At 46.9% G+C, this 25,143-nt stretch overlaps 1 protein-coding gene across 1 annotated transcript in view; it reads right to left on the bottom strand.

Annotated features, from left to right (window-relative positions):
* CFAP65 (cilia and flagella associated protein 65) overlaps positions 1 to 19,332 on the bottom strand; it is a 122,761-nt gene extending 103,429 nt beyond the window's left edge. The window contains exons 1-3 of the mRNA XM_077447862.1: positions 19,249 to 19,332; positions 10,102 to 10,192; positions 3,729 to 3,913 (exon numbers count right to left, since the gene is read on the bottom strand). Coding sequence (XP_077303988.1) covers positions 3,729 to 3,913; positions 10,102 to 10,179 — 263 coding nt within the window. The 5' untranslated portion in view covers positions 10,180 to 10,192; positions 19,249 to 19,332. The remainder of the gene's footprint in view (positions 1 to 3,728; positions 3,914 to 10,101; positions 10,193 to 19,248) is intronic.
* Between the last annotated feature and the right edge of the window lie 5,811 nt (positions 19,333 to 25,143).

Raw genomic sequence — 25,143 nt, 5'->3', positions numbered from 1 at the left:
TAAATAAAGTAAAATGAACAATAAAAAAATAAAATAAAAATTAAAGCGCCCATGTCCCCATGTGCTCGCATGTGCCACACATGTGAGGTATCGCCGAGAATGTTAGAGCGAGAGCAATAATTCTAGTCCTAGACCTCCTCTGCAACTCAAAACATGTAACCAGTAAAAAAATATTTAAAGCGTCGCCTATGGGGATTTTTTAAGTAGCGACGTTTGGCGCCATTCCACGGGCATGTGCAATTTTGAAGAGTGACATGTTTGATATCTATTTACTCAGCATAACTTCATCTTTCACTTTATGCAAACATTGGGCTAACAAGTGGTTAATAATAGAGCTTGCAGTCAGTAGTGTTAGGAGATAGTGCGTGCTGTCTGCGTGCTCTGTACCCAGTACATACCGCTATAATATAGGGCAGGCCCCTACTTTCAAACATCCAACTTACAAACATCTCCTACTTGCAAACGCAAGGAGACAGCAGCAAGTGAGATGAAAAAAGATGGACGACAAAACAAATTATACAGGGGTGATAACCCTTCCCTATGTTTTCCAAAAAGCTTAAAGATAGTTTTTTTGACTGGAGTTACACTTTAAAAATGTACCGGTTGAAAATGACAAACAGATTCAACTTAACACAACAAACCTACACAGTCCCTGTCTTGTTTGCACCGCCTGTATACTGCTGTTCTGAGTATATAGGGCCTGGGGGCCACACGCATTTCCTTTTTTTAATATGGGTACGGGGTTCCCCTTAATATGCGTACAAGACCCAAATAGGCTGGTAATGGGCAGGGAGGGCTACCCATGCCATGTTTCTCAATGATTTTCAACCATATTGCAGGAACCAGATATAACATTAAAACCGCAAGCAGTTTTAAATGGTGTTATTTCCGTTTAATGTCATTTTGTGCAGGGACTGTTCTAAACACGGGAAACACGTGGCACTTCACAGGCATACTACAGACACCCCGCAGGCACCATATTTAAAGGAATATTTCACTTTTTTTTTTCACTTTAATCGTCATTAAAATCAGTGCTCCCGCCAAAACGGTAGTTTTTAAAACTTTTTTTTGCAGTGACCCATGTCCCCTGAGGCAGGAGGCAGGTCGCCAAACCCTTTTTAGGACACTATCTTGCATATTAGCCGTTAAAATTAGCACTTTCCAATTCGAACGTTCGAGTCCCATAGACTTCAATGGGGTTCTAACGTTCGTACCGAACGCGGGGGTCGTTCGCAAGTTCTGGTGCGAACCGAACCGGGGGGTGTTCGGCTCATCCCTAGTGAAGATACTAACATGTCTACAAAATGATTTGATATCCCTCATTAACCTCTTTAATACCGGGCACTTTCACCTCCTTCCTGCCCAGGCCAATTTTCAGCTTTTAGCGCTGTGACACTTTGAATGACAATTCCACGGTCATGCAACACTGTACCCAAATGAAACTTTTATAATTCTTTTAAGACAGATAGAGCTTTCTTTGGTGGTATTTAACCACTTGCCGCCCGCAATATAGCAGAATGATGGCGGCAAAGTGGTTGTGATAACCTGACCGGATGTCATATGACGTGATCAGGATAACACAGCTGGCACGCGACCAAGGGGGGGCACGCAGCACCTCTGATTGTAGTATGAAGCCTCTGACAGAGGCTTCTTACCACGTGGTCAGCTGTGACAGATCACAGATGATCATCGCGTGAACCAGGAAGTGCCGATAAAGGGCTTTCCTCGGTTCATGTTGACGGGGAGAGCCAATTGGTGGCTCTCCCTGTCAGCAGGAGGTCTGTGCTGATAATCAGCACACCGATTATCAGCACAGCCCCCATAAAAAGGTGCCCATCTGCTGCCAATCAGTGCACAACAGTGCCGATTAGTGCACACAACAGTGCCAATCAGTGCTCAAAGAAGTGCCAATCAGTACCCAAATCAGTAATGCCTGTCAGTGGCCCATCAAAATGCTAATCAGTGCCACTCAGTAATGCTTGTCAGTAGCTCCTCATCAGTGCTGCCTATCCAGTGCCACCTATCAGTGCCCATCAGTTTTTTTTATTTAAATCTTTTTTTCCATTTATATTGCAAAAATTAAAAAACCGCTGAGGTGATCAAAAACCACCAAAAAAAAGCTCTATTTGTGGGAAGAAAATTATAAAAATGTAGTTTGGGTACAGTGTTGCATGATCGCACAATTGTCATTTAAAGTGCTACAGCGCTGAAAGCAGAAAAGTGCCTGGCATAGAAGTGGTTAAGAACCACTGAGTTTTACATTTTTTGCTAAACAAAGAAAAAAGATTTCTTAGTTTCAGTTATAACATTTTGCAAATAAGAAACTTTCCTTATTCACTGATTTGTGCTGATGAGGCTGCACTGATGGGCACTGATGAGGTGGCACTAATGGGCACTGACGGGCATTAATGAGGTGACACTGGTGGGCACTGATAGACGGCACTGATGGGGCTACATTGATCATCAGGGCACTGATGATCAGTGTAACGATGTTCTGACAGTCTTGCCGTTTATCAGCTTTCTTTTCCTCCCACAGACACAGCGTGGGAGGAAAGGAGAGCTGATAACTGTCAAGTCTATTTACATTGTAAACAGCTGTGATTGGACACAGCTGATCACATGGTAAAGGGCCGCTGTGATTGGCCCTTTATCCCAATCTGTGATGAGCTGTGTCCAGGGGGGGGGGTCGCTTAATCAGCACTGCCACCATTAACCACTTGACCTCTGGAATATTTACCCCTCCCTCACGACCAGGCCATATTTTGCAATACGGCACTGCGTTACTTTAACTTAACAATTGCACGTTCTTGCAATGTCGTACCCAAACAAAATTGATGTACTTTTCCCCACAAATAGAGCATTCTTTTGGTGGTATTTAATCACCTCTGTGTTTTTTATTTTTTGCGTTATAAACAAAAAAAGAGCGACAATTAAAAAAAAAACATTTTTACTTTCTGCTATAAAACATATCCAATAATAAAGACTGTTCTGCCTGTGTAAAGAAACAGTCATTGGATGGCAGTGGATATCGAGTCTGTGGTACCTGACATTCCTGTGATTATACTGCATGCCCCCAACCCCATAGCCCCCAACTGTCCCTGATTTGGAGGGACTGTCCCTGATTTGGAGCAATGTCCCTCATTCCTCCTCATTTGTCCCTCATTTTGGTCTGATCTATATAGTTGTATATAAAATGCACTTTTTATCTTTCAAAAAGTGTTTCACAGAGCTAAACCTTTCATCTGATTTCTAAATTGCTGCATTTGTAAATTTTAAAAGCCAATATAAAAGAATAATGGTGGTAAAAAAAGCCCCTGTGGATTTAATTAACCTTTTTTTTGGGGTTAATTCTCCTTTAAGGGGGTGTGACAGGGGGCGTGTCCTACACCTATATACATTTGCTAGTAGGTGTCCCTCATTCCTATCTCAAAATGTTGGTAGGTATGCCCAACCCGGAAGTGCTGGATCACGTGCTGGGTACTTGATCCTGTGCAGTAGAGCCTGCCTTGCCGCCGTATATGTAAGTGATACGATCAGCGAGCGGGTAATAGAATTATAATTCACAATGAATAGAAGGAGTTCTCTGATTGCATGAGGTGAAGAAGAGGGACAGTAACGTCACAGTGCAATACAGATAATTCCTGGGGTTCAGCTTTACCATTTAATTTTGACCGGCGTTCTCTAGAGCCTTGAAAACGAGATGATCCACATTTAAGAAAGTATCTCACCTGTACTTCACCTTCTGTGTCCTCAGGCGGACATTCTTCAGAAGGAGGTGTTTGGTGTACTCCTTCCCGAGCTCCCAGTTCTGCCAGTGTAGACATTGATGGACCTCGAACCCCAGGACGCTGTCCTTCTCCTTCCCTTTCCTGTGTGACATGGATCGGGACTGCAACTCAGAGGAGACGTTTCTCTGCAACACACGGAGCCAAGACATGTTACACCAACACAGCACAATATTTAAAGCTGAAGATTAATCTGATTAGATTTCACCTTTCCTGGTATTTTGCCTTTGCCATACCCGCCCTGTCCAGGTGGTGGTGCTGGTGATGTAGGCAGCTGGGAGCCTGGAGGGGCAGATAGGAGTGTAATGCCCTGTACACACGGTCGGGCTTTCCGACGGGAAATGTTGGATGTGAGGTTGTTGGTGGAAATTCCGACCGTGTGTACGCTCCATCGGACAATTGTTGTCCGACTTTCCCCCAACAAATGTTGGCTAGCATGTTCTCAAATTTTTCGCCAACAAATATGTGTTGTCGGATTTTCCGAGTGTGTGTACACAAGTCCGTCAGACAAAAGTCCAAAGTACAAACCCGCATGCTTGGAAGCAAGGACGAGCCGGCAGCGGTCGGTCTTTTAAACTAGCGTTCGTAATGGAGAATTAACATTCGCGACGCGGCAAATTATGAAATCTGGAAATGCAGCGCACAATTCTCTTCTTCTTTAATGGGATAATAATGAAGCTGCTTTGCTGGTGATACTGATGGAGTTATTGCAAACACATTTTGAAAAGCTTTTTTTCTTTATATGATATCAAGAATAATATTATTATGCTTTTTTTTTCCTTTATTTGGGCAAGTTACCACAACACCATTATCCTGTAATTTTTAAGATCAAAGATACAACTATGTTGGTGTCCCTTGTCAATTTTACATTGTATTTTATAAAATGTAACTGCTATTCCCAAACTGTCATTAGAAGTAAAACACACAGCCAAGTATTATTCTACACAATTTTTTTATTGTGCATTAAAAAAGAAAACAAATACAATTAGACATGATATCTGCCAATGGAACCTAACCAAAAAGTGCATTCTATGCATCCAAAAATATAGAAAATATATCAAATCAAATCATTATTATTCAACCCAAAAAAATAATGTCAAAGCAATAACTCCAAGGCCAATAATAAATAACACGTCATCTCCTCCGATTCCACAACGTGTCTGGCTGAAGAACGGCCGATCAGAAACTAACTGAAAAGTGCAAAATGAAAAGCGCAAATCAACACTCACCAAACATCTACTAACACGAAATTAGCAGAAGGAGCCCAAAAGGTGGCGCAAAAGAGCTGAAAAAATACGTAATATGTCACTACATTCGTAATTGTTGGCCATCATTTGTGCGGCCGTGTGTATGCAAGACAAGTATGAGCCAACGCCCTTCGGAAAAAAGTCCACGGGTTTGTTGGCCAACAATCCGATCATGTGTACGGGCCTTTAGACTCCTTCAAGTCATGGCGGGGTGTGGACTGGCCCTACCCACCACACAAGCCAATCAGAACAAAGAAAAATCAAGGTGGTCAAAATACCTGGGATGAAAACTATTCATATACACTGTATTTAAGAGGATTTTTTTTATACATTGCACTCTAATTTGATTTGGAAGGAAATTCTCAACTGAATCTGTGAAAAAAGCATTTCGATTTACAACCGTTAACGTTGAGCTCCACCCAAAAGGGGAAGACCCTCTTGTTTGCATCATCCCCCCCCCCCCCCCCAGCCAAATTTGGCATCTTTCAAAACCAGTTACCCGCTCCCATTTCTGGGTAAGATCGCCGCACAACAATTGCAGCGATCTATGCAATTTCTCCCTCCTCCTTGCCCCGCTGCCTTCTGGAGGACACACAGGCCCCAGAAGACAGTGGGACCAATCAGAAAAGTGCAGCACGAATCGCATGCGTGGTAGGAAACAGGCTGTGAAGCCGCAAGGTTTCACTTCCTGTTTCCCTTAGTGAAGATGCCGGGGGCCTGCATCCACAGCCGATGGATGGGTTAGCTTGCTGTGCCTACATCTCAGGATCCCTGGACAGGTAAGTGTCTTTATATTAGAAGTCAGCAGCTGCAGTATCTGTAGCTGCTGACCTTTATTTTATTTTTATTTATTTTTTACAAACTGAAACTCCTCTTTAACCCCTTCCCGACCGGCGCACGCCGATGTACATCGGCAGAATGGCACGGGCAGGCATATTGGCGTACAGGTACGTCCATTTCTATATGCCGCCCTGCCATCGCATGCGCGCCGCCGGCGGCGTGCTCGCGTGCTGGTCGGGACCCCCGTGAGTCCGGTCGCGGGCCCAGCGGACTTGATCGCTGCGGGGATACCCGCGATCGTCTCACGGGGAGGCTGAACGTGGAAATGCCGTTGTAAACAGCATCTCCCCGTTCTGCCTAGCAACAAGTGACGCTAATCTCTGCTCTATGTGATTGGAGCAGAGATCAGTGTTCACTAAAACAAAGCCCAGCCCCCCACAGTTAGTAACACGCCCCTAGGAACACTTAACCCCTACACTGCCACCCCCTGGTTAACCCCTTCACTGCCAGTGTCATTTACACAGGAATCAGTGTATTTGTATAGCAGTGATTGCTGTATAAATGACAATGGTCCCAAAAATGTGTCAAAAATGTCTGATGTGTCCGCCATAATGTTGCAGTCACAATAAAAATCGCTGATCACCGCCATTACTAGTAAAAAAAAAAATTATTAATAAAAAATGACATAAAACTATCCCCTATTTTGTAAACGCTATAACTTTTGCGCAAACTAATCAATAATCGCTTATTGAAATTTATTTTTACCAAAAATATGTAGAAGAATACGTATCGGCCTAAACTGAGGGAAAAAAATGTTTTTTTTATATATTTTTAGGGGATATTTATTGTAACAAAAAGTAAAAAATAATGCGTTTTTTTTTTCAAAATTGTTGTTCTATTTTTGTTTATAGCGCAAAAAATAAAAACCGTAGAGGTGATCAAATACCACCAAAAGAAAGCTCTATTTGTGGGGAAAAAAGGACGTCAATTTTGTTTGGGAGCCACGTCGCACGACTGCGCAATTGTCAGTTGAAGCGACGCAGTGCCGAATCGCAAAAAGTGGTCTGGTCTTAAGCCAGCAAAATGGTCCGGTCTGAAAGTGGTTAAAGAGGAACTGCAGTCTGCTCACATATTTTGTAATAGCAACATCTTTGCCATTCTGAAGCTTCCCTCCAACCACTTTGCATATTATTTTATATATACTGTGATTCTGTACTTGCCAAATATGCTGCAGAAATCTCCCTCCACTGAGTCTGGCTGCAGCCATTATAACTGTGGACAGCCAAAGCTGCTGCCTGTTCACTTCCTGGATTTACACAGAGGCACGCCTCCAGCTCTGCAGCTCTCATTGGCCCTTGTATGACTCACCCCCCTTCCCCCTCCCTTCTTGGCAAACTCTCACAAAAGAGAGAGCTGTGCATGATGGCATAAGCCTAGGGTAATGACCAGACAAGAAACAGGAAGTAGGCTGTATAAGGGATTTACTGGCAGAAAAAAATATTTTAATTTAAAACAACAAGGGCAGAAGATTTAATAGATGGAAAGATAAAAAAAATGACTGAAGGTCCGCTTTTTTAGTGCTCGTGCACATGGACGTTTTAAAAAACTGGCTGCAAAGCTAGCTCCGACGCCTGTAAAAATCGGCATTAAAAACGCGATTTTTACCGCGTTTTGCATTGGCGTTTTTGCGCGTTTTTTTAGCGTTAGCGTTAAGTAGCGTTTTTAAAGAAACACATCTCTTGGCTATAGCACTCAGAAAACAAAGAAAATATGTTACGCGTTTTTGCACGTTTGTGCGCGATTCGCGTTTTTACAGCTCTAGCTCTGCGCCACGGAACGCACTGGTCCTGGGGTTTTTTTACAGCTTAAAAACGCCTATGCCATTTGCAGCTCAAAAACGCCTAGGTGGGCATGAAGCCTAAGTATGATTTTTTTTTCCAAAGTGACAGCTATTGTCAATGTCAAGTTGAGTCCAATAGAATTTGAAAATTACAGTTCCATAGTTGAAAATAGAATGCCTTCAGCTGGAATTAAAGTGGAACTAAACCCATCAATTTAACGGTTTTAAAAAAGCAGTTACATTCCCAGAATGCTGGAAATGCAAACTGTCACATTTGCTTGTGCTTTCAACCAAACTGTCAAACCATCAAATAAATGGTGCCATAACTGATCACATGTGCAGCATCATGGCAGTTGCAGATCAAACAGAGGCCAATATGGCAGCTTCCTTGGCTGAAAAGAATAGGGGGGGAGGGGGGGTTTAGTTACGCTTTAGGCTCAGTTCACATTGATGCAGTGTGGAACTCGCAGCGAATTCCGCATCAAAAGCCACACCGCATCAAATTCGCACCCCACTCACGCAATCAGCTGCGGATGGGTATATTAACCGCTTCAGCCCCGGAAGATTTTACCCCCTTCCTGACCAGGGCACTTTTTGCGATTTGCCACTGCGTCGCTTTAACTGACATGCGATGTTCACCCAAACAAAACTTTTTTTCCCACAAATAGAGCTTTCTTTTGGTGGTATTTGATCACCTCTGTGTTTTTTTTTTTTATGCGCTATAAACAAAAAAAAGAGCGACAATTTTGAAAAAAAAAAAGCAATATTCTTTACTTTTTGCTATAATAAACATCCCCCAAAAATATATATATATAAAAAAATAAAAAATGTCCTCAGTTTAGGCCGATATATATTCTTCTACATATTTTTGGTAAAAAAAAAATAAAAAATCGCAATAAGCGTATATTGATTGGTTTTCGCAAAAGTTATAGGGGGTAGTTTTATGGCATTTTTATTATTATTATTTTTTTTTACTAGTAATGGCGGTTTCATTTATACAGAGATCAGTGCTATAATATTACTGTGTAAATGACACTGGCAGGGAAGAGGTTAACCCCTAGGGGGAGATCAAGAGGTTAAGTGTGTCCTAGGGAGTGATTCTAACTGTGGGGGGGGGGGGGGGGTGGGCTACCTAGGATATGGCAGTGATCACTGCTCCCGATGACAGGGAGGAGTGATCTCTGTCATGTCACAAGGCAGAACGGGGAAACGCCTTTTTTACATAGGCACTTCCCTGTTCAGCGGCTCCGTGACACAATTTCCGCCGGCCCTGAGGGCATGGTCACGCTGTACATGGCCGGCGCGCATACGCCCTGCCAATTAAAGGGGACGTACAGGTACACCCATTTGCCCACTGCTGCCATTGTGCCAACGTATATCGGCAAGTGGTTAAATTAACCAAAATCGGTTTGCTAAACGCATTGCAATTTGCCGAATCGGATCACATGGGTGGGAACAACCAATGCGTTCGGATTCTGGTGCTGCAAAAAAAAAAAAAAAAAAAAAAGGTCCTGCGCGATTTTGGTGTGAATGCGGTGCAATTTGAGCCATACGGCTGAAATTGCAGTGCTGCAGAATCACATGTAATTTGAACAGGATTCCTGTCCAAATCGCATGCAGTTCCTGCACCACATCCAGTGTGAACCCAGCCTAAAGTATATATTTTACCTTGTAAAACAACCCAGTCCCTTTAATATAGAAATGAAATGCAAAACATTTATGTACATATAAAAAAAAGTACCTTTTTTTCCTTCTTTTAGAGGTGATCACATTCCCTCGGTTCTCAGCTGCATAAGAGGATTAGAGAGGCGGGGTTGAAAGCTGCAGGAGGGGGATGTGTCAGCAGGAGACAGAGATACAGCAGCACACTGACCTTCCCAGTGAAGATCTGTGCAGGTGGGTGTGTCAGCACAAGTCTGACCAATGGAGTACAGGCAGGCTGTGCGGCCAAGTAGAATGCAAAAGTGAAAACTGACCGCCCTGGGAAGCATGCCTGGCATGATCAGTGTAAAATAGGAAAACAGCGGGACTGCCTGAATCATCAGGTATTTCACACAAAAGAATCAATACAAAGGGAACGGGATATTTATAATACAAGTACACGGTAACACAGACACATATCAGAAATATAAAATGTTCGGGTTACATACATAAAGCTTTAGGAATTAAGACTATTGTCAGTCCCTCCCTGGAACATGCACATCTAAAGGGTGCCCAGGGATTTGTTCTTTCACTTTTGTAAGCAGTAGGACGCTTATGTATCACCCCCTTGCAGGCTGTTATGAAGAGCCAGAAATGCTTAACAAAAATGGGCACAGCTATAGGAATGGGATATGAGATATGAACACATTCTTAAAGTATGAAAACATATTCCAACAATATTAATACAAGGCTTTGACTAATCGATTGGTGTTATGAACGTCACTTTAGTACTCATTTAAAGACTTACTCGTTTAACGGAAGTGTTGTGCTTCATACCCAGGAAAGGACTGGGGTCCGGGGGTCTGATGTGAACGGGTCCCAGCATTTTATTGTTGAATCTGGAATTGGAAAAGCATACATTTTATTATGGGGCACCTGTACTGAAGAAGACAAATCAGCCCTGCAGTGTAGCCAACACCCTTTGATACCCGAGATCAGGGGCATTGCTAGGTGGCAAAAAAAAACAGGGGCTTCAGCCCAAAGTCCGAGCCCAGCACCGGGGGAGGTAGTACCTACCCATCGCGCGCTGACCTACTTGACACTGACCTGACATACACTGATCATTACACTGACCTACACTGACTTACCTGACCTACACTGACCTACACTGACACACACAACACACACTGACCTACACGACCTACCTGACACACACTGATCTACTCTGACCTACCTGACACACACAACACACACTGACCTACACTGACCTACCTGACCTACACTGACCTACACTGACCCACACTGACCTACCTGACACACACTGATGTACCTGACACACACTGACCTACCCGACACACACTGACCCACACTGACCTACCCGACACACACTGACCCACACTGACCTACCCGACACACACTGACCCACACTGACCTACCCGACACACACTGACCCACACTGACCTACCTGACCCACACTGACCTACCTGACCCACACTGACCTACCTGACACACACTGACCTACCTGACACACGCTTACCTACCTGACACACGCTTACCTACCTGACACACGCTGACCTACCTGACACACACTGACCTACCTGACACACACTGACCTACCTGACTCACACTGACCTACCTGACTCACACTGACCTACCTGACTCACACTGACCTACCTGACTCACACTGACACACACTGACCTACCTGACTCACACTGACACACACTGACCTACCCGACACACACTGACCCACACTGACCTACCTGACACACACTGACCCACACTGACCTACCTGACACACACTGACCCACACTGACCTACCTGACCTACACTGACCTACCTGACCTACACTGACCTACCTGACACACACTGACCTACCTGACACACACTGACCTACCTGACACTTGCTTACCTAACTGACACACGCTTACCTGACACACACTGACCTACCTGACTCACACTGACACACACTGACCTACACTGACCTACCTGACACACACTGACCTACCTGACCAGACTTCAGGTGTCCTCCTGCAACTCAGTGGAGTGCCCATCACACAGTAGAGTAGACTCCAGGCAGCAAGAGCCATGATGAGGAGAGGAGAGCCCCCCCCCCCCTCCCCCCAGCACCGAGTGGGGTCGGGATCTTCTCACAGTGGCGTGGCGTGGCGGCCGCATTGTAATTCCCACCTTCTGGAGCCTGCAGCACCTATGATGGATCCCACAGTCCCCACATTGGACCAGTGGGACGTCCATCAGCTCTACAGGCTCCAGAAGGGGGGACCTGCTATTACACTCGGCCACGCTCCGAGTCAGGTCGGTCCCTGCTCGGGGCTAATAATAAAACCGTGCCCACCTGAGGCCCGGGGCTTTTTGGGGACCCACTCGGGGCTTCAGCCACCGTCACCCCCCTCCGATACCACTGCCTGAGATTACATACATTGTCCTTGTGTTTGAGAAATCCCAGAACTTAGGGGATTCCAATAACATGTTGATCACTTGTGAGCTACCAGGTATATGTGCCCGCTGCCCTCGCACAATGCAGTGCTCTGTGCCTGAGCGGCCAATCAGCAGGCTCAAATTCCATCACATGGGGGACATACCTAGAAGTGTTCATGACACACTGCACAGGTATGGTTATCACCATCAGAAAACCTGCCCTTAAAGGGAAACTCCACTTTTGTAGGAAAAAATAGCAAATAAAAAATATATATATAGCTTATACAATTACTACACAAATGAAAAAGAATTCTGATATAGTATGTTCCCCAGTGCGCCACATCCCACGAGAATAAGGAAAAAGAGGAAAACCCCTGGGGGGTGGGACTTTAAAGACACTACCAAAAAACAATGAATTATATGAAAATATAATTATAACAAAAACAGTATAGACAAGGTACTGAACATGGTCATGAATACTAAAAACTCAAATTATACAACAAAGGAGAAACAGTATCCTATACCCGACGCGTTTCAGAGCTGATTGTCGTCTCCTTCATCGGGGGTTTAACAGGATCTATGTAGTATCTAATTCAGTTGTATATACATGAGAATTCCATGTTCATAGTTAAAAACATTGCCACATGGGGTCGTCAGCAGCCCTGCCCGCATTGTGACTGCTTGTATATAGACACAGGGCCGGTGCTACCACTAGGCAAACTAGGCAGCCGCCTAGGGCGCCCTGCTGCCTAAGGCACCCAGACACTGGTGTTCCTACTCTCTTCTCTCTGCAGCAAGTAACTAAGTCTCAGCATCAGCAGGCAGCAGCCGCTCCGTTCACACACAGTGTCAGAGGCGCAGCGGCGGTGGAGGACTGTGTCTGTGTCCCGACTTCCGAATGGAAGCAAGCAAACATTCATTGAAGGCAACTGGTACGCTGCATTGATGGGCGCTGGTGAAGCTGCATTTGAAGGCCGCTGGTGAAGCTGCATTTGATAGCCGCTGGTGAAGCTGCATTTGATAGCCGCTGGTGAAGCTGCATTTGATAGCCGCTGGTGTGGCTGCATTTGAGGGGCCCCCTACAAATGCAGCCACACCAGCGCCCATCAAATGCAGCCTCACCAGGTCTCATTGGCCCTCTTATGACTCATCCCCCCCCCCCCCCCCTTCCTGGCAAACTCTCACTAGAGTGAGAGAGAGAGAGCTGTGCATGACGTCATAAGCCTAGGCTAATGACCAGACAAGAAACAGGAAGTGGGCTGTATAAGGGATTTACTGGCAGAAAAAAAATGTTTTACTATCCAAAGTTAAAACAACAACAAGGGCAGAAGATTAGATGGAAAGACGAAAAAATTACTGACGTTCCACTTTAAGTAGCAGTGGGGGCAGCTCAAGTGTTCCTGGATAGGTAGGTGCAGGCATGCTACCCTAGACCGTGGCAATGTGACCTAGTGAGAAATCTGCCCCCTCACCAGCATTCTACTCACCCCCTGGGACAGCTACATTTCTATTAGGTCCTCCCCACCCCCCGGAGTTCAGATTTAAAAAGTGTCACCTAGACAGGAAGCGAGGGGAAATCTCTCTCATGGAGACACCAGCACCAAGACAAGAGATGTCGATCTCGGGCAGTACACCCGGTTTCATCTGTCCCTGTGGTGTTGGCAACCCTCCCAATCATGACAGCTCATGACCCTGACCCGGGGGGGGGGGGGGTGCATGCAGGGAGGACAGAATTTGGACTTCCCCAAACCAGCTCCACCTCCACCACTGCTGAAGCCAAATGGTGGTGATGAGGGAAATGTAATGTGATGGGGGGGGGGGGGGGGACTCTGACATAAAAGGGGGGCACTAACATAAGAAGGGGGACTCTGACATATAGGGGAGACACAGATGTGAAGGGGGGACTCTGGTGTATACTGGGCTCTGATTTATGGGGAGAAACCTGTTGTAAAGGAGGAGGACGGGGGATACTCTTGACATAAAGGGGGTAACTAATGTGTATGGGGCGTGAACTTTGACATAGAGGCATATATTACACATATATTACACTCATGTAAGGGGGGGGGGGGAGTCTGATGTATTGGGAGCACTCTAATATAAAGGGGGCTGTGACATATGGGGGGGCTCTGATGTATAGAGGAGACTCTGACATATAGAGGGAACTCTAATGTATAGAGAGGCTCTGACAAATAACAGGGACAATGATGTATAGGGGGATTCCAATGTATGGGGTGGACATTTGGGGGGGGGGGGGCTGATGTAATGGAGAGACTCTGAAATATGGGGCAGGGGGGGAACACTGACGTATGGAGGGAGACTGACCTTTAGGGGGGGACTCATGTATAGGGGGGCTTTGATGTGGAGGGAACGCTAACATATGGGGGTAGGACTCTAATATGATGGAGATGGGGGGACTCTGATATAATAGATATGGGGGGGACTCTGATATAATGGATATGGGGGGACTCTAATAAAATGGAGATGGGGGGCTCTGATGTAGAGGAGATGGGAGGACTCTGATATAATGGATATGGGGGAGCTCTGATGTAGAGGAGATGGGGGACTCTGATGTAGAGGAGATGGGGAGGACTCTGATATAGAAGAGATAGGGGGACTCTGATATAGAGGAAATGGGGGGCCTCTGATATAATGGAGATGGGGGACTCTGATGTAGAGGAGATGGGAGGACTCTGATATAATGGAGATGGGGGGGCTCTGATGTAGAGGAGATGGGAGGACTCTGATGTAGAGGAGATGGGAGGACTCTGATGTAGAGGAGATGGGAGGACTCTGATGTAGAGGAGATGGGAGGACTCTGATGTAGAGGAGATGGGAGGACTCTGATATAATGGAGATGGGGGGACTCTGATATAGACGTGATGGGGGGACTCTGATATAATGGAGATGGGGGCTCTGGTATAATGGAGATGGGGGGCTCTGATGTAGAGGAGATGAGAGGGCTCTGATGTAGAGGAGATGAAAGGACTCTGATATAATGGAGATGGGGGGACTCTGATATAGACGTGATGGGGGGACTCTGATATAATGGAGATGGGGGCTCTGGTATAATGGAGATGGGGGCTCTGATGTAGAGGAGATGGGAGGACTCTTATATAATGGAGATGGGGGGGGCGCTGATATAGAAGAGATGGGGGGGACTCTGATATAGAAGAGATGGGGGGGACTCTGATATAGAAGAGATGGGGGGGACTCTGATATAGAAGAGATGGGGGGGACTCTGATATAGAAGAGATGGGGGGGGACTCTGATATAGAAGAGATGGGGGGGGACTCTGATATAGAAGAGATGGGGGGGGACTCTGATATAGAAGAGATGGGGGGGGACTCTGATATAGAAGAGATGGGGGGGACTCTGATATAGAAGAGATGGGGGGGGACTCTGATATAGAAGAGATGGGGGGGACTCTGATATAGAAGAGATGGGGGGGACTCTGATATAGAAGAGATGGGGGGGACTCTGATATAGAAGAGATGGGGGGGACTCTGATATAGAAGAGATGGGGGGGACTTTGATATAGAAGAGATGGGGGGGACTCTGATATAGAAGAGATGGGGGGGACTCTGATATAGAGGAGATGGGGGGTTCTGATATAGAAGAGATGGGGGACTCTGGTGTAGAGGAGATGGGGGCCTCTGATATAATGGAGATGGGGGGGCTCTGATGTAGAGGAGATGGGGGCTCTGATATAATGGAGATGGGGGGCTCTGATGTAGAGGAGATGGGAGGACTCTGATATAATGGAGATGGGGGGCTCTGATGTAGAGGAGATGGTAGGACTCTGGTATAGAAGAGATGGGGGGACTCTGATATAGAGGAGATGGGGGGGCTCTGATATAGAGGAGATAGGGACTCTAATATAAAAGAGATGGGGGACTCTGATATAAAAGAGATGGGGGGGGCTCTGATATAAAAGAGATGGGGGGGGCTCTGATATAAAAGAGATGGGGGGCTCTGATATAAAAGAGATGGGGGGCTCTGATATAAAAGAGATGGGGGGGGCTCTGATATAGAGGAGATGGGAGGACTCTGATATAGAGAGATGGGGGGGCTCTGATATAGAGGAGATGGGGACTTTGATATAGAAGAGATGGGGGACTCTGATATAGAGGAGATGGGGGCTCTGGTATAGAAGAGATGGGGGGACTCTGATATAAAGGAGATGGGGGGGCTCTGATATAGAGGAGATAGGGACTCTAATATAAAAGAGATGGGGGACTCTGATATAAAAGAGATGGGGGGGGCTCTGATATAAAAGAGATGGGGGGGCTCTGATATAAAAGAGATGGGGGGGCTCTGATATAAAAGAGATGGGGGGCTCTGATATAAAAGAGATGGGGGGCTCTGATATAAAAGAGATGGGGGGGGCTCTGATATAGAGGAGATGGGAGGACTCTGATATAGAGAGATGGGGGGGCTCTGATATAGAGGAGATGGGGACTTTGATATAGAAGAGATGGGGGACTCTGATATAGAGGAGATGGGGGCTCTGGTGTAGAGGAGATGGGGGGACTCTGATATAATGGAGATGGGGGGCTCTGATGTAGAGGAGATGGGGGGACTCTGATATAAAGGAGATGGGGGGCTCTGATATAGAGGAAATGAAAGGACTCTGATATAATGGAGGTGGTGGGCTCTGATGTAGAGGAGATGGGGGCTCTGATACAGAGGAGATGGGGGGACTCTGATATAATGGAGATGGGGGACTCTGATATAGAAGAGATGGGGGGACTCTGATATAGAAGAGATGGGGGGGACTCTGATATAGAAGAGATGGGGGGACTCTGATATAGAAGAGATGGGGGGGACTCTGATATAGAAGAGATGGGGGGGACTCTGATATAGAAGAGATGGGGGGACTCTGATATAGAAGAGATGGGGGGACTCTGATATAGAAGAGATGGGGGGGACTCTGATATAAAAGAGATGGGGGGGACTCTGATATAAAGAGATGGGGGGGACTCTGATATAAAAGAGATGGGGGGGACTCTGATATAAAAGAGATGGGGGGACTCTGATATAAAAGAGATGGGGGGGACTCTGATATAAAAGAGATGGGGGGGACTCTGATATAAAAGAGATGGGGGGGGACTCTGATATAAAAGAGATGGGGGGGACTCTGATATAAAAGAGATGGGGGGGGGACTCTGATATAAAAGAGATGGGGGGGGACTCTGATATAAAAGAGATGGGGGGGACTCTGATATAAAAGAGATGGGGGGGACTCTGATATAAAAGAGATGGGGGGACTCTGATATAAAAGAGATGGGGGGACTCTGATATAAAAGAGATGGGGGGGACTCTGATATAAAAGAGATGGGGGGGACTCTGATATAGAGGAGATGGGAGGACTCTGATATAGAGGAGATGGGGGACTCTGATATAGAGGAGATGGGGGGCTCTGATATAGAAGAGATGGGGGACTCTGGTGTAGAGGAGATGGGGGCCTCTGATATAATGGAGATGGGGGGGCTCTGATGTAGAGGAGATGGGGGCTCTGATATAATGGAGATGGGGGGCTCTGATGTAGAGGAGATGGGAGGACTCTGATATAATGGAGATGGGGGGCTCTGATGTAGAGGAGATGGTAGGACTCTGGTATAGAAGAGATGGGGGGACTCTGATATAGAGGAGATGGGGGGCTCTGATATAGAAGAGTTGGGGGGACTCTGATATAGAAGAGATGGGGGGCTCTGATATAAAGGAGATGGGGGGCTCTGATATAAAGGAGATGGGGGGCTCTGATATAAAGGAGATGGGGGACTCTAATATAGAAGAGATGGGGGGACTCTGATATAGAATATATGGGGGACTCTGATATAGAAGAGATGGGGGGGCTCTGATGTAGAAGAGATGGTAGGATTCTGGTATAGAAGAGGTGGGGGGACTCTGATATAGAGGAGATGGGGGGGCTCTAATATAGAGGAGGGGGGCTCTGATATAGAGAAGATGGGGGGACTCTGATATAAAAGAGATGGGGGGCTCTGATATAGAGGAGATGGGGGGCGCTGGTGTAGAGGAGATGGGGAGCTCTGATATAATGGAGATGGGGGGAGCTCTGATGTAGAGGAGATGGGGGGGCTCTGATATAATGGAGATGGGGGGGCTCTGATATAATGGAGATGGGGGCTCTGATATAATGGAGATGGGGGGGCTCTGTTATAATGGAGATGGGGGGGCTCTGATATAATGGAGATGGGGAGCTCTGATATAATGGAGATGGGGGGGCTCTGATACAATGGAGATGGGGGGCTCTGATATAATGGAGATGGGGGGCTCTGATATAATGGAGATGGGGAGCTCTGATATAATGGAGATGGGGGGGCTCTGATATAATGGAGATGGGGAGCTCTGATATAGAGGAGATGGGGGGCGCTGGTGTAGAGGAGATGGGGAGCTCTGATATAATGGAGATGGGGGGAGCTCTGATGTAGAGGAGATGGGGGGGCTCTGATATAATGGAGATGGGGGGGCTCTGATATAATGGAGATGGGGGCTCTGATATAATGGAGATGGGGGGGCTCTGATATAATGGAGATGGGGGGGGCTCTGATATAATGGAGATGGGGAGCTCTGATATAATGGAGATGGGGGGGCTCTGATATAATGGAGATGGGGGGGCTCTGATATAATGGAGATGGGGAGCTCTGATATAATGGAGATGGGGGGGCTCTGATATAATGGAGATGGGGAGCTCTGATATAATGGAGATGGGGGGGCTCTGATATAATAGAGATGGGGGGGCTCTGATATAATGGAGATGGGGAGCTCTGATATAATGGAGATGGGGGGGCTCTGATATAATGGAGATGGGGAGCTCTGATATAATGGAGATGGGGGGGCTCTGATATAATGGAGATGGGGGGGCTCTGATATAATAGAGATGGGGGGGCTCTGATATAATGGAGATGGGGGCTCTGATATAATGGAGATGGGGGGCTCTGATATAATGGAGATGGGGAGCTCTGATATAATGGAGATGGGGGGGCTCTGATATAATAGAGATGGGGGGGGCTCTGATATAATGGAGATGGGGGAGCTCTGATATAATGGAGATGGGGGGGCTCTGATATAATGGAGATGGGGGGCTCTGATATAATGGAGATGGGGGTGCTCTGATGTAGAGTAGATGGGGGGGCTCTGATATAATGGAGATGAGGGGGCTCTGATGTAGAGTAGATGGGGGGGCTCTGATATAATGGAGATGAGGGGGCTCTGATGTAGAGGAGATGGGGGGGCTCTGATATAATGGAGATGGGGGGCTCTGATGCAGAGGGGGTAGGTGGGATCAGTAACATTTCTCACACTGGGGGGCTCCAGATACTTAGAGGGTGCAGTAACACACAGAAAGACCCCTCCCCCTTTCTATGTATAAACAGTGGGGGGTGTCACATGACTATATATATATATAGACACACACTGTACAATAATAATAATAATGAGGGGGGAGAAGGGATATGACGTGTCCCTTCCCCCATTCTCGCGGTCCCCCGCACTCACCCCTCTCTCTCTCTTTCTCACTCTCAATCTTCTCTTCTAGCCGCGGCGGCCATCTTTCCGTCTCCTAGGTGACGGGACGCGGCGCTGTGGCAATGTTTACCATAGCAACCACGGCGGCCGGGACGGACCAGACCAATCAGAAGGCGGAGCGCTGTGCTGCCCTCAGGTTCGAGCCCGGGGGAGGGCGGGTCCGTGTCCTCTCACCCGGGGGAGGGCGGGTCCGTGTCCTCTCACCCAGGGGTCACTCATATTGTATATAATTATCATGTACAGACATCAATGGGGGGTATTCCTGTCAGTGTGATACATAAGGGGGGGGGGGGTTATGGGAAATCCTTGATAGAAGTCCGGGGGGGGGGGGGGGGGGTCATGTCCTCCCTCACAGCTCACTCTCACCCGTCACCCTAATATAATAGGGCGAAAAGCCAGAAAACACCCCGGAGCCCCCCACTTTGTGCACATTTGCAGGGAGACCTCATTTACACTTGCGGTAATAATAAAAAACATGGCTCAGCTGCCTAATTTTTACCGTGCCCCCCCCCCCCCCCCCCAAAGCTGGAAAGGCCTCAGTGGGGGGGGGGGCTACACACACCGCCGCTGGGGCGCTGCATAAAACGATCCCGCCAAACACGACCCATTCTGCGCCACATCCGCGCCAATTCTGCCATTTCTCACAAGCAGGTCAACACTTTATTTATTTTTTTTGTTTTCTTTTTCTAGAGAAGGACTTGGAACCCCCAAACATGAGATCTTTTCTGGAAGGAGAGACCCCGACAAAGTAGAACAGCGGCTCTTGCAATTTTTTTTTTTTATGATATTTGTGCAACCGTTTATCCAGTGTAAATTTGGAGGAAAAAAATGTAATGAATTCTACCACACACACACAATATAATTACCCGATTTTTTGGTAAAATATAAAAGATGATGTTGCCTCAAGAAAATAGATACCAAACATGTCAAGATTTAAAATCACGCGTGCCTGTGAGATGGCGGCAAACTAAAATGATAAATTGGTGATGCTATAAACCACTTCAGCTCCGGCAGGTTTACCCCCCCCCCCCCCCATGACCAGGCCATTTTTTGTGATACGGCACTGCGTTACTTTAACTGACAATTGCGCGGTCCTGCGACATTGTACCCAAGTCATTTGTATGTCCTTTTTCTCCTCACAAATAGAGTTTTCCTTTGGTGGCATTTGATCACCTCTGCAGTTTTTTTTTGTTTTTTTTTGCGCCATACACAAAAAAATAAAAAAGACCGACAATTTTGAATAAAACAAAATTTGATACTTTCTGCTATAAAACATTTCCAAAAAAATAAATGTAAAAAATCTAATATCGTCATCAATTCAGGCCAAAATGTATTCTACTACGTTTTTGGTAGCGAGTTTCTGCGAGTTCAGCTGAACGATTTCTAACCCGCTCCGATGTGAACCCAGGCTGAAAGTCTAATGCCCTGTACACACGATCCGAATATCGTAAAAAAACGGTCGTCCGAGGAAGGATCGTACGATTTTCGGATCGTGTGTACGCTACTTTCGACAGCCGATCACGACCGTTCATCCGATATTATTCAATCGGATATGCACGGAAATTTTCCTCGTACGATTTTCGTTTAGTCAGTATAGTTGTCTTCCGAAAATACAACAGAAATACATTACAACACATGACATCACTTCCGATTTTTTTTTTTTCTATCGTACGAGAATTTTCGTGACTTTATTTAGCTATTCAATTTCTACTTGCGATTATTAACCGAAAAACGGTCGTACGATATTAGGATCACGTGTATGGGGCATAACAAGCTATGGTGCAAATCATTGAAAATTGATCACACCTGATGCACCGAAGGACTATCTCATTTCCTGAGACCAGGAAATGTCAGGACAGTACAAATACCCCCCAAATGACCCATATTTAGACAGTCCAAGGTATTTAGTAAGAGGCATGGCGAGTTTATTTAACCTCTTCCTGCCTGGCCTATAGCAGAATGACGGCCGGGCGGTGGTTTAGTTATCCTGACTGGGCGTCATATGACGTCCTTCAGGATAACAGCCACCGCACGCCCGTGGGGGCGTGCATCGCGGCGATCAGTGGTGCGGGGTGTCAGTATGACACACCGCTACACTGATCTCGGTAAAGAGCCTCCGACGGAGACTGTTGATCGGCTTTTCCTCACCCACGTCTGACAGACGCGAGTAGAGGAGAGCCGATCAGCAGCTGTCCTGACGGGGGGGGGTCTGCACTGATTGTTTATCAGCGCAGCCCCCCCCCCCTCGGATGTCCACACTGGACCACCAGGGAAGCCCCCAGCATGTGGATGGCAAGGTATGTACCCCATGGCCATCCATATATAAAAAGATGCCCAATACATGCCAATCAGTGCCCATAAATGGGCACTGACTGGCACCATTACATGAATAAAAAAATAAGTGATGCCCAGCAATGCCACCCACCAGTGTAATTAGTGCCACCCATCAATGTCCCTCAGTGCCACCTATCAGCACCCACCCCTGCCCATCAGTGCCCACCTATCACTGGAGCGCTGAGCTGTGGAGGGGCAGGGAGCGGCCGTGTCAATCTCTCAGCGGCTCGCTGATAGGCTGAGATGGGCATCAGGGCAGTCACCTGGCGGATCCAGACTTCCGAAGTCGAGATGATGGACTGATCTTGGTGACGTCAGCAGAGAGCAGACTTCAGACCGATCTCTGCTGAAAACTGGTAATATGACTGCACAACAGACTGCACTCCTGTGACCCGTAGGAGAAGCCCAGCCAAACAAGCTCAGGCTGGACTTCTCCTTTAAGGTTTACTGGCACTTTGATGAGGAAGACGGAGAAGAAGACACACACAAGTATTCTTTTTTTTTTTTATTCTGCCACATGCCTGTGCCACATAACTGTTAAATTTTTGGGACACCACAATTTGTATTTTCACCCCATTCCATCCAATCCCATAAAATTTGCTGTACAATGCAGATTTCCTCCTCACAGTAGGAAAAGATGCCACTGTGCTGGTACCCCCAGTTTTGACCACTGATCTCTCTGCAGGTGATCTATAAAGACTGTCACATGGTAACTCTGGATGCCCCTTATGTTGATGGCTTCCTGCCCCTCAGAGAGGTGCCATAGATGGTGGAGGCGGTGAAGACTTTGCAGGAGAAAAAGCCGGTGTAGTGTCATATTTTGCTGCCTATCACAGGATGCTGCGGAAGTGACGTTGCCGCCAGAAATTGTGTACTGCGCATGCGCGATGCGTTCCAAACACTCGCGCCGTGCGTTCCAACATAGTTTCGGCAATACAGTTCAGCGAAACCATCACATAATGTTACTGAAGTGATGTTACACACAACACAAACACTGGGCCGTGCGTTACAACACTAAAGCCGCGTACACACGGGCGGACTGTCTGGCCAACTTAGTCCGTCGAAACACATTTCAGCGGACAGTCCGCTCGTGTGTGGGCTTCAGCGGACTTTTTCAGAGTGCAGTCTGGCGGACTAAGTATTTCGGAATTTCCGTAATATTGTCCGTCCAACTTTGGTTTCAGCGGACAATCCGCTCGTCAGTAGGCTAGTTTGACGGACTAAGAATGGCGCATGCCCAGAAAGGATTTACACAGGGGAAGGTTGCATTGCTGTGTATTGGACTTCCTATTTCTAGTCCCGTCGTACGTGCTGTACACGTCATCGCGCAAGCTTTCCACGGACTGTTTGTGCATCCGTGTGTGGTCAAGTCCGTTCATTCAAAAGTAGGACGGACTGTCCGTCGGATTGTATGACGGACTAAGTTGGCCATACAGTCCGCCCGTGTGTACGCGGCTTTATACTTCCCTTGTTACCTAGTATCATTATTTACCAACCATGCTGAGCTACGTGCGGTGTTAGGTTTTGCATTGCTGGGACTTGTAGTGCCTATCCTGAGCTACATGCTTCAATGTTCAGTGTCCTCATCCTTATCCCTGAGCTTCAATGTTCAGTGTCCTCATCCCTATCCGCGAGCTTCAATGTTCAGTGTCCTCATCCCTATCCCCCTGCTTCAATGTTCAGTTTCCTCATCCTTATCCCCGTGCTTCAATGTTCAGTGTCCTCATCCTTATCCCCGTGCTTCAATGTTCAGTGTCCTCATCCTTATCCCTGTGCTTCAATGTTCAGTGTCCTCATCCCTATCCCCAGGCTTCAATGTTCACTGTCCTCATCCTTATCCCCATGCTTCAATGTTCAGTGTCCTCATCCCTATCCGCGAGCTTCAATGTTTAGTGTCCTCATCCTTATCCCCATGCTTCAATGTTCAGTGTCCTCATCGAAGCAGGGGGATAAGGATGAGGACACTGAACATTGAAGCACAGGGATAAGGATGAGGACACTGAACATTGAAGCACGGGGATAAGGATGAGGACACTGAACATTGAAGCAGGGGGATAGGGATGAGGACACTGAACATTGAAGCTCGCGGATAGGGATGAGGACACTGAACATTGAAGCTCGGGGATAAGGATGAGGACACTGAACATTGAAGCACAGGGATAGGGATGAGGACACTGAACATTGAAGCACAGGGATAGGGATGAGGACACTGAACATTGAAGCACAGGGATAAGGATGAGGACACTGAACATTGAAGCACAGGGATAAGGATGAGGACACTGAACATTGAAGCACGGGGATAAGGATGAGGACACTGAACATTGAAGCAGGGGGATATGGATGAGGACACTGAACATTGAAGCTCGCGGATAGGGATGAGGACACTGAACATTGAAGCTCGGGGATAAGGATGAGGACACTGAACATTGAAGCTCGGGGATAAGGATGAGGCACTGAACATTGAAGCACAGGGATAAGGATGAGGACACTGAACATTGAAGCACAGGGATAGGGATGAGGACACTGAACATTGAAGCACAGGGATAAGGATGAGGACACTGAACATTGAAGCACAGGGATAAGGATGAGGACACTGAACATTGAAGCACGGGGATAAGGATGAGGACACTGAACATTGAAGCAGGGGGATAGGGATGAGGACACTGAATATTGAAGCTCGCGGATAGGGATGAGGACACTGAACATTGAAGCTCGGGGATAAGGATGAGGACACTGAACATTGAAGCTCGGGGATAAGGATGAGGCACTGAACATTGAAGCACGGGGATAAGGATGAGGACACTGAACATTGAAGCAGGGGGATATGGATGAGGACACTGAACATTGAAGCATGGGGATAAGGATGAGGACACTGAACATTGAAGCAGGGGGATATTGATGAGGACACTGAACATTGAAGCTCGCGGATAGGGATGAGGACACTGAACATTGAAGCTCGGGGATAAGGATGAGGACACTGAACATTGAAGCTCGGGGATAAGGATGAGGCACTGAACATTGAAGCACAGGGATAAGGATGAGGACACTGAACATTGAAGCACAAGGATAAGGATGAGGACACTGAACATTGAAGCACGGGGATAAGGATGAGGACACTGAACATTGAAGCAGGGGGATAGGGATGAGGACACTGAACATTGAAGCATGGGGATAGGGATGAGGACACTGAACATTGAAGCTCTGGGATAAGGATGAGGACACTGAACATTGAAGCTCGGGGATAAGGATGAGGACACTGAACATTGAAGCATGTAGCTCAGGATAGGCACTACAAGTCCCAGCAATGCAAAACCTAACACCGCACGTAGCTCAGCATGGTTGGTAAATAATGATACTAGGTAACAAGGGAAGTATTAGTGTTGTAACGCACGGCCCAGTGTTTGTGTTGTGTTTAACATCACTTCCGTAACATTATGTGATGGTTTCGCTGAACTGTATTGCCGAAACTATGTTGGAACGCACGGCGCGAGTGTTTGGAATGCATCGCGCATGCGCAGTACGCAATTTCTG

This window comes from Lithobates pipiens, unplaced genomic scaffold (genome assembly GCF_037356315.1).
Source record: "Lithobates pipiens isolate NorthernLeopardFrog02 unplaced genomic scaffold, aLitPip1_a1.2 Scaffold_22, whole genome shotgun sequence".
NCBI lineage: Eukaryota > Metazoa > Chordata > Amphibia > Anura > Ranidae > Lithobates > Lithobates pipiens.
Note: the sequence above shows the minus strand (reverse complement) of the source record. Positions and strands in the feature narration are given on the sequence as shown.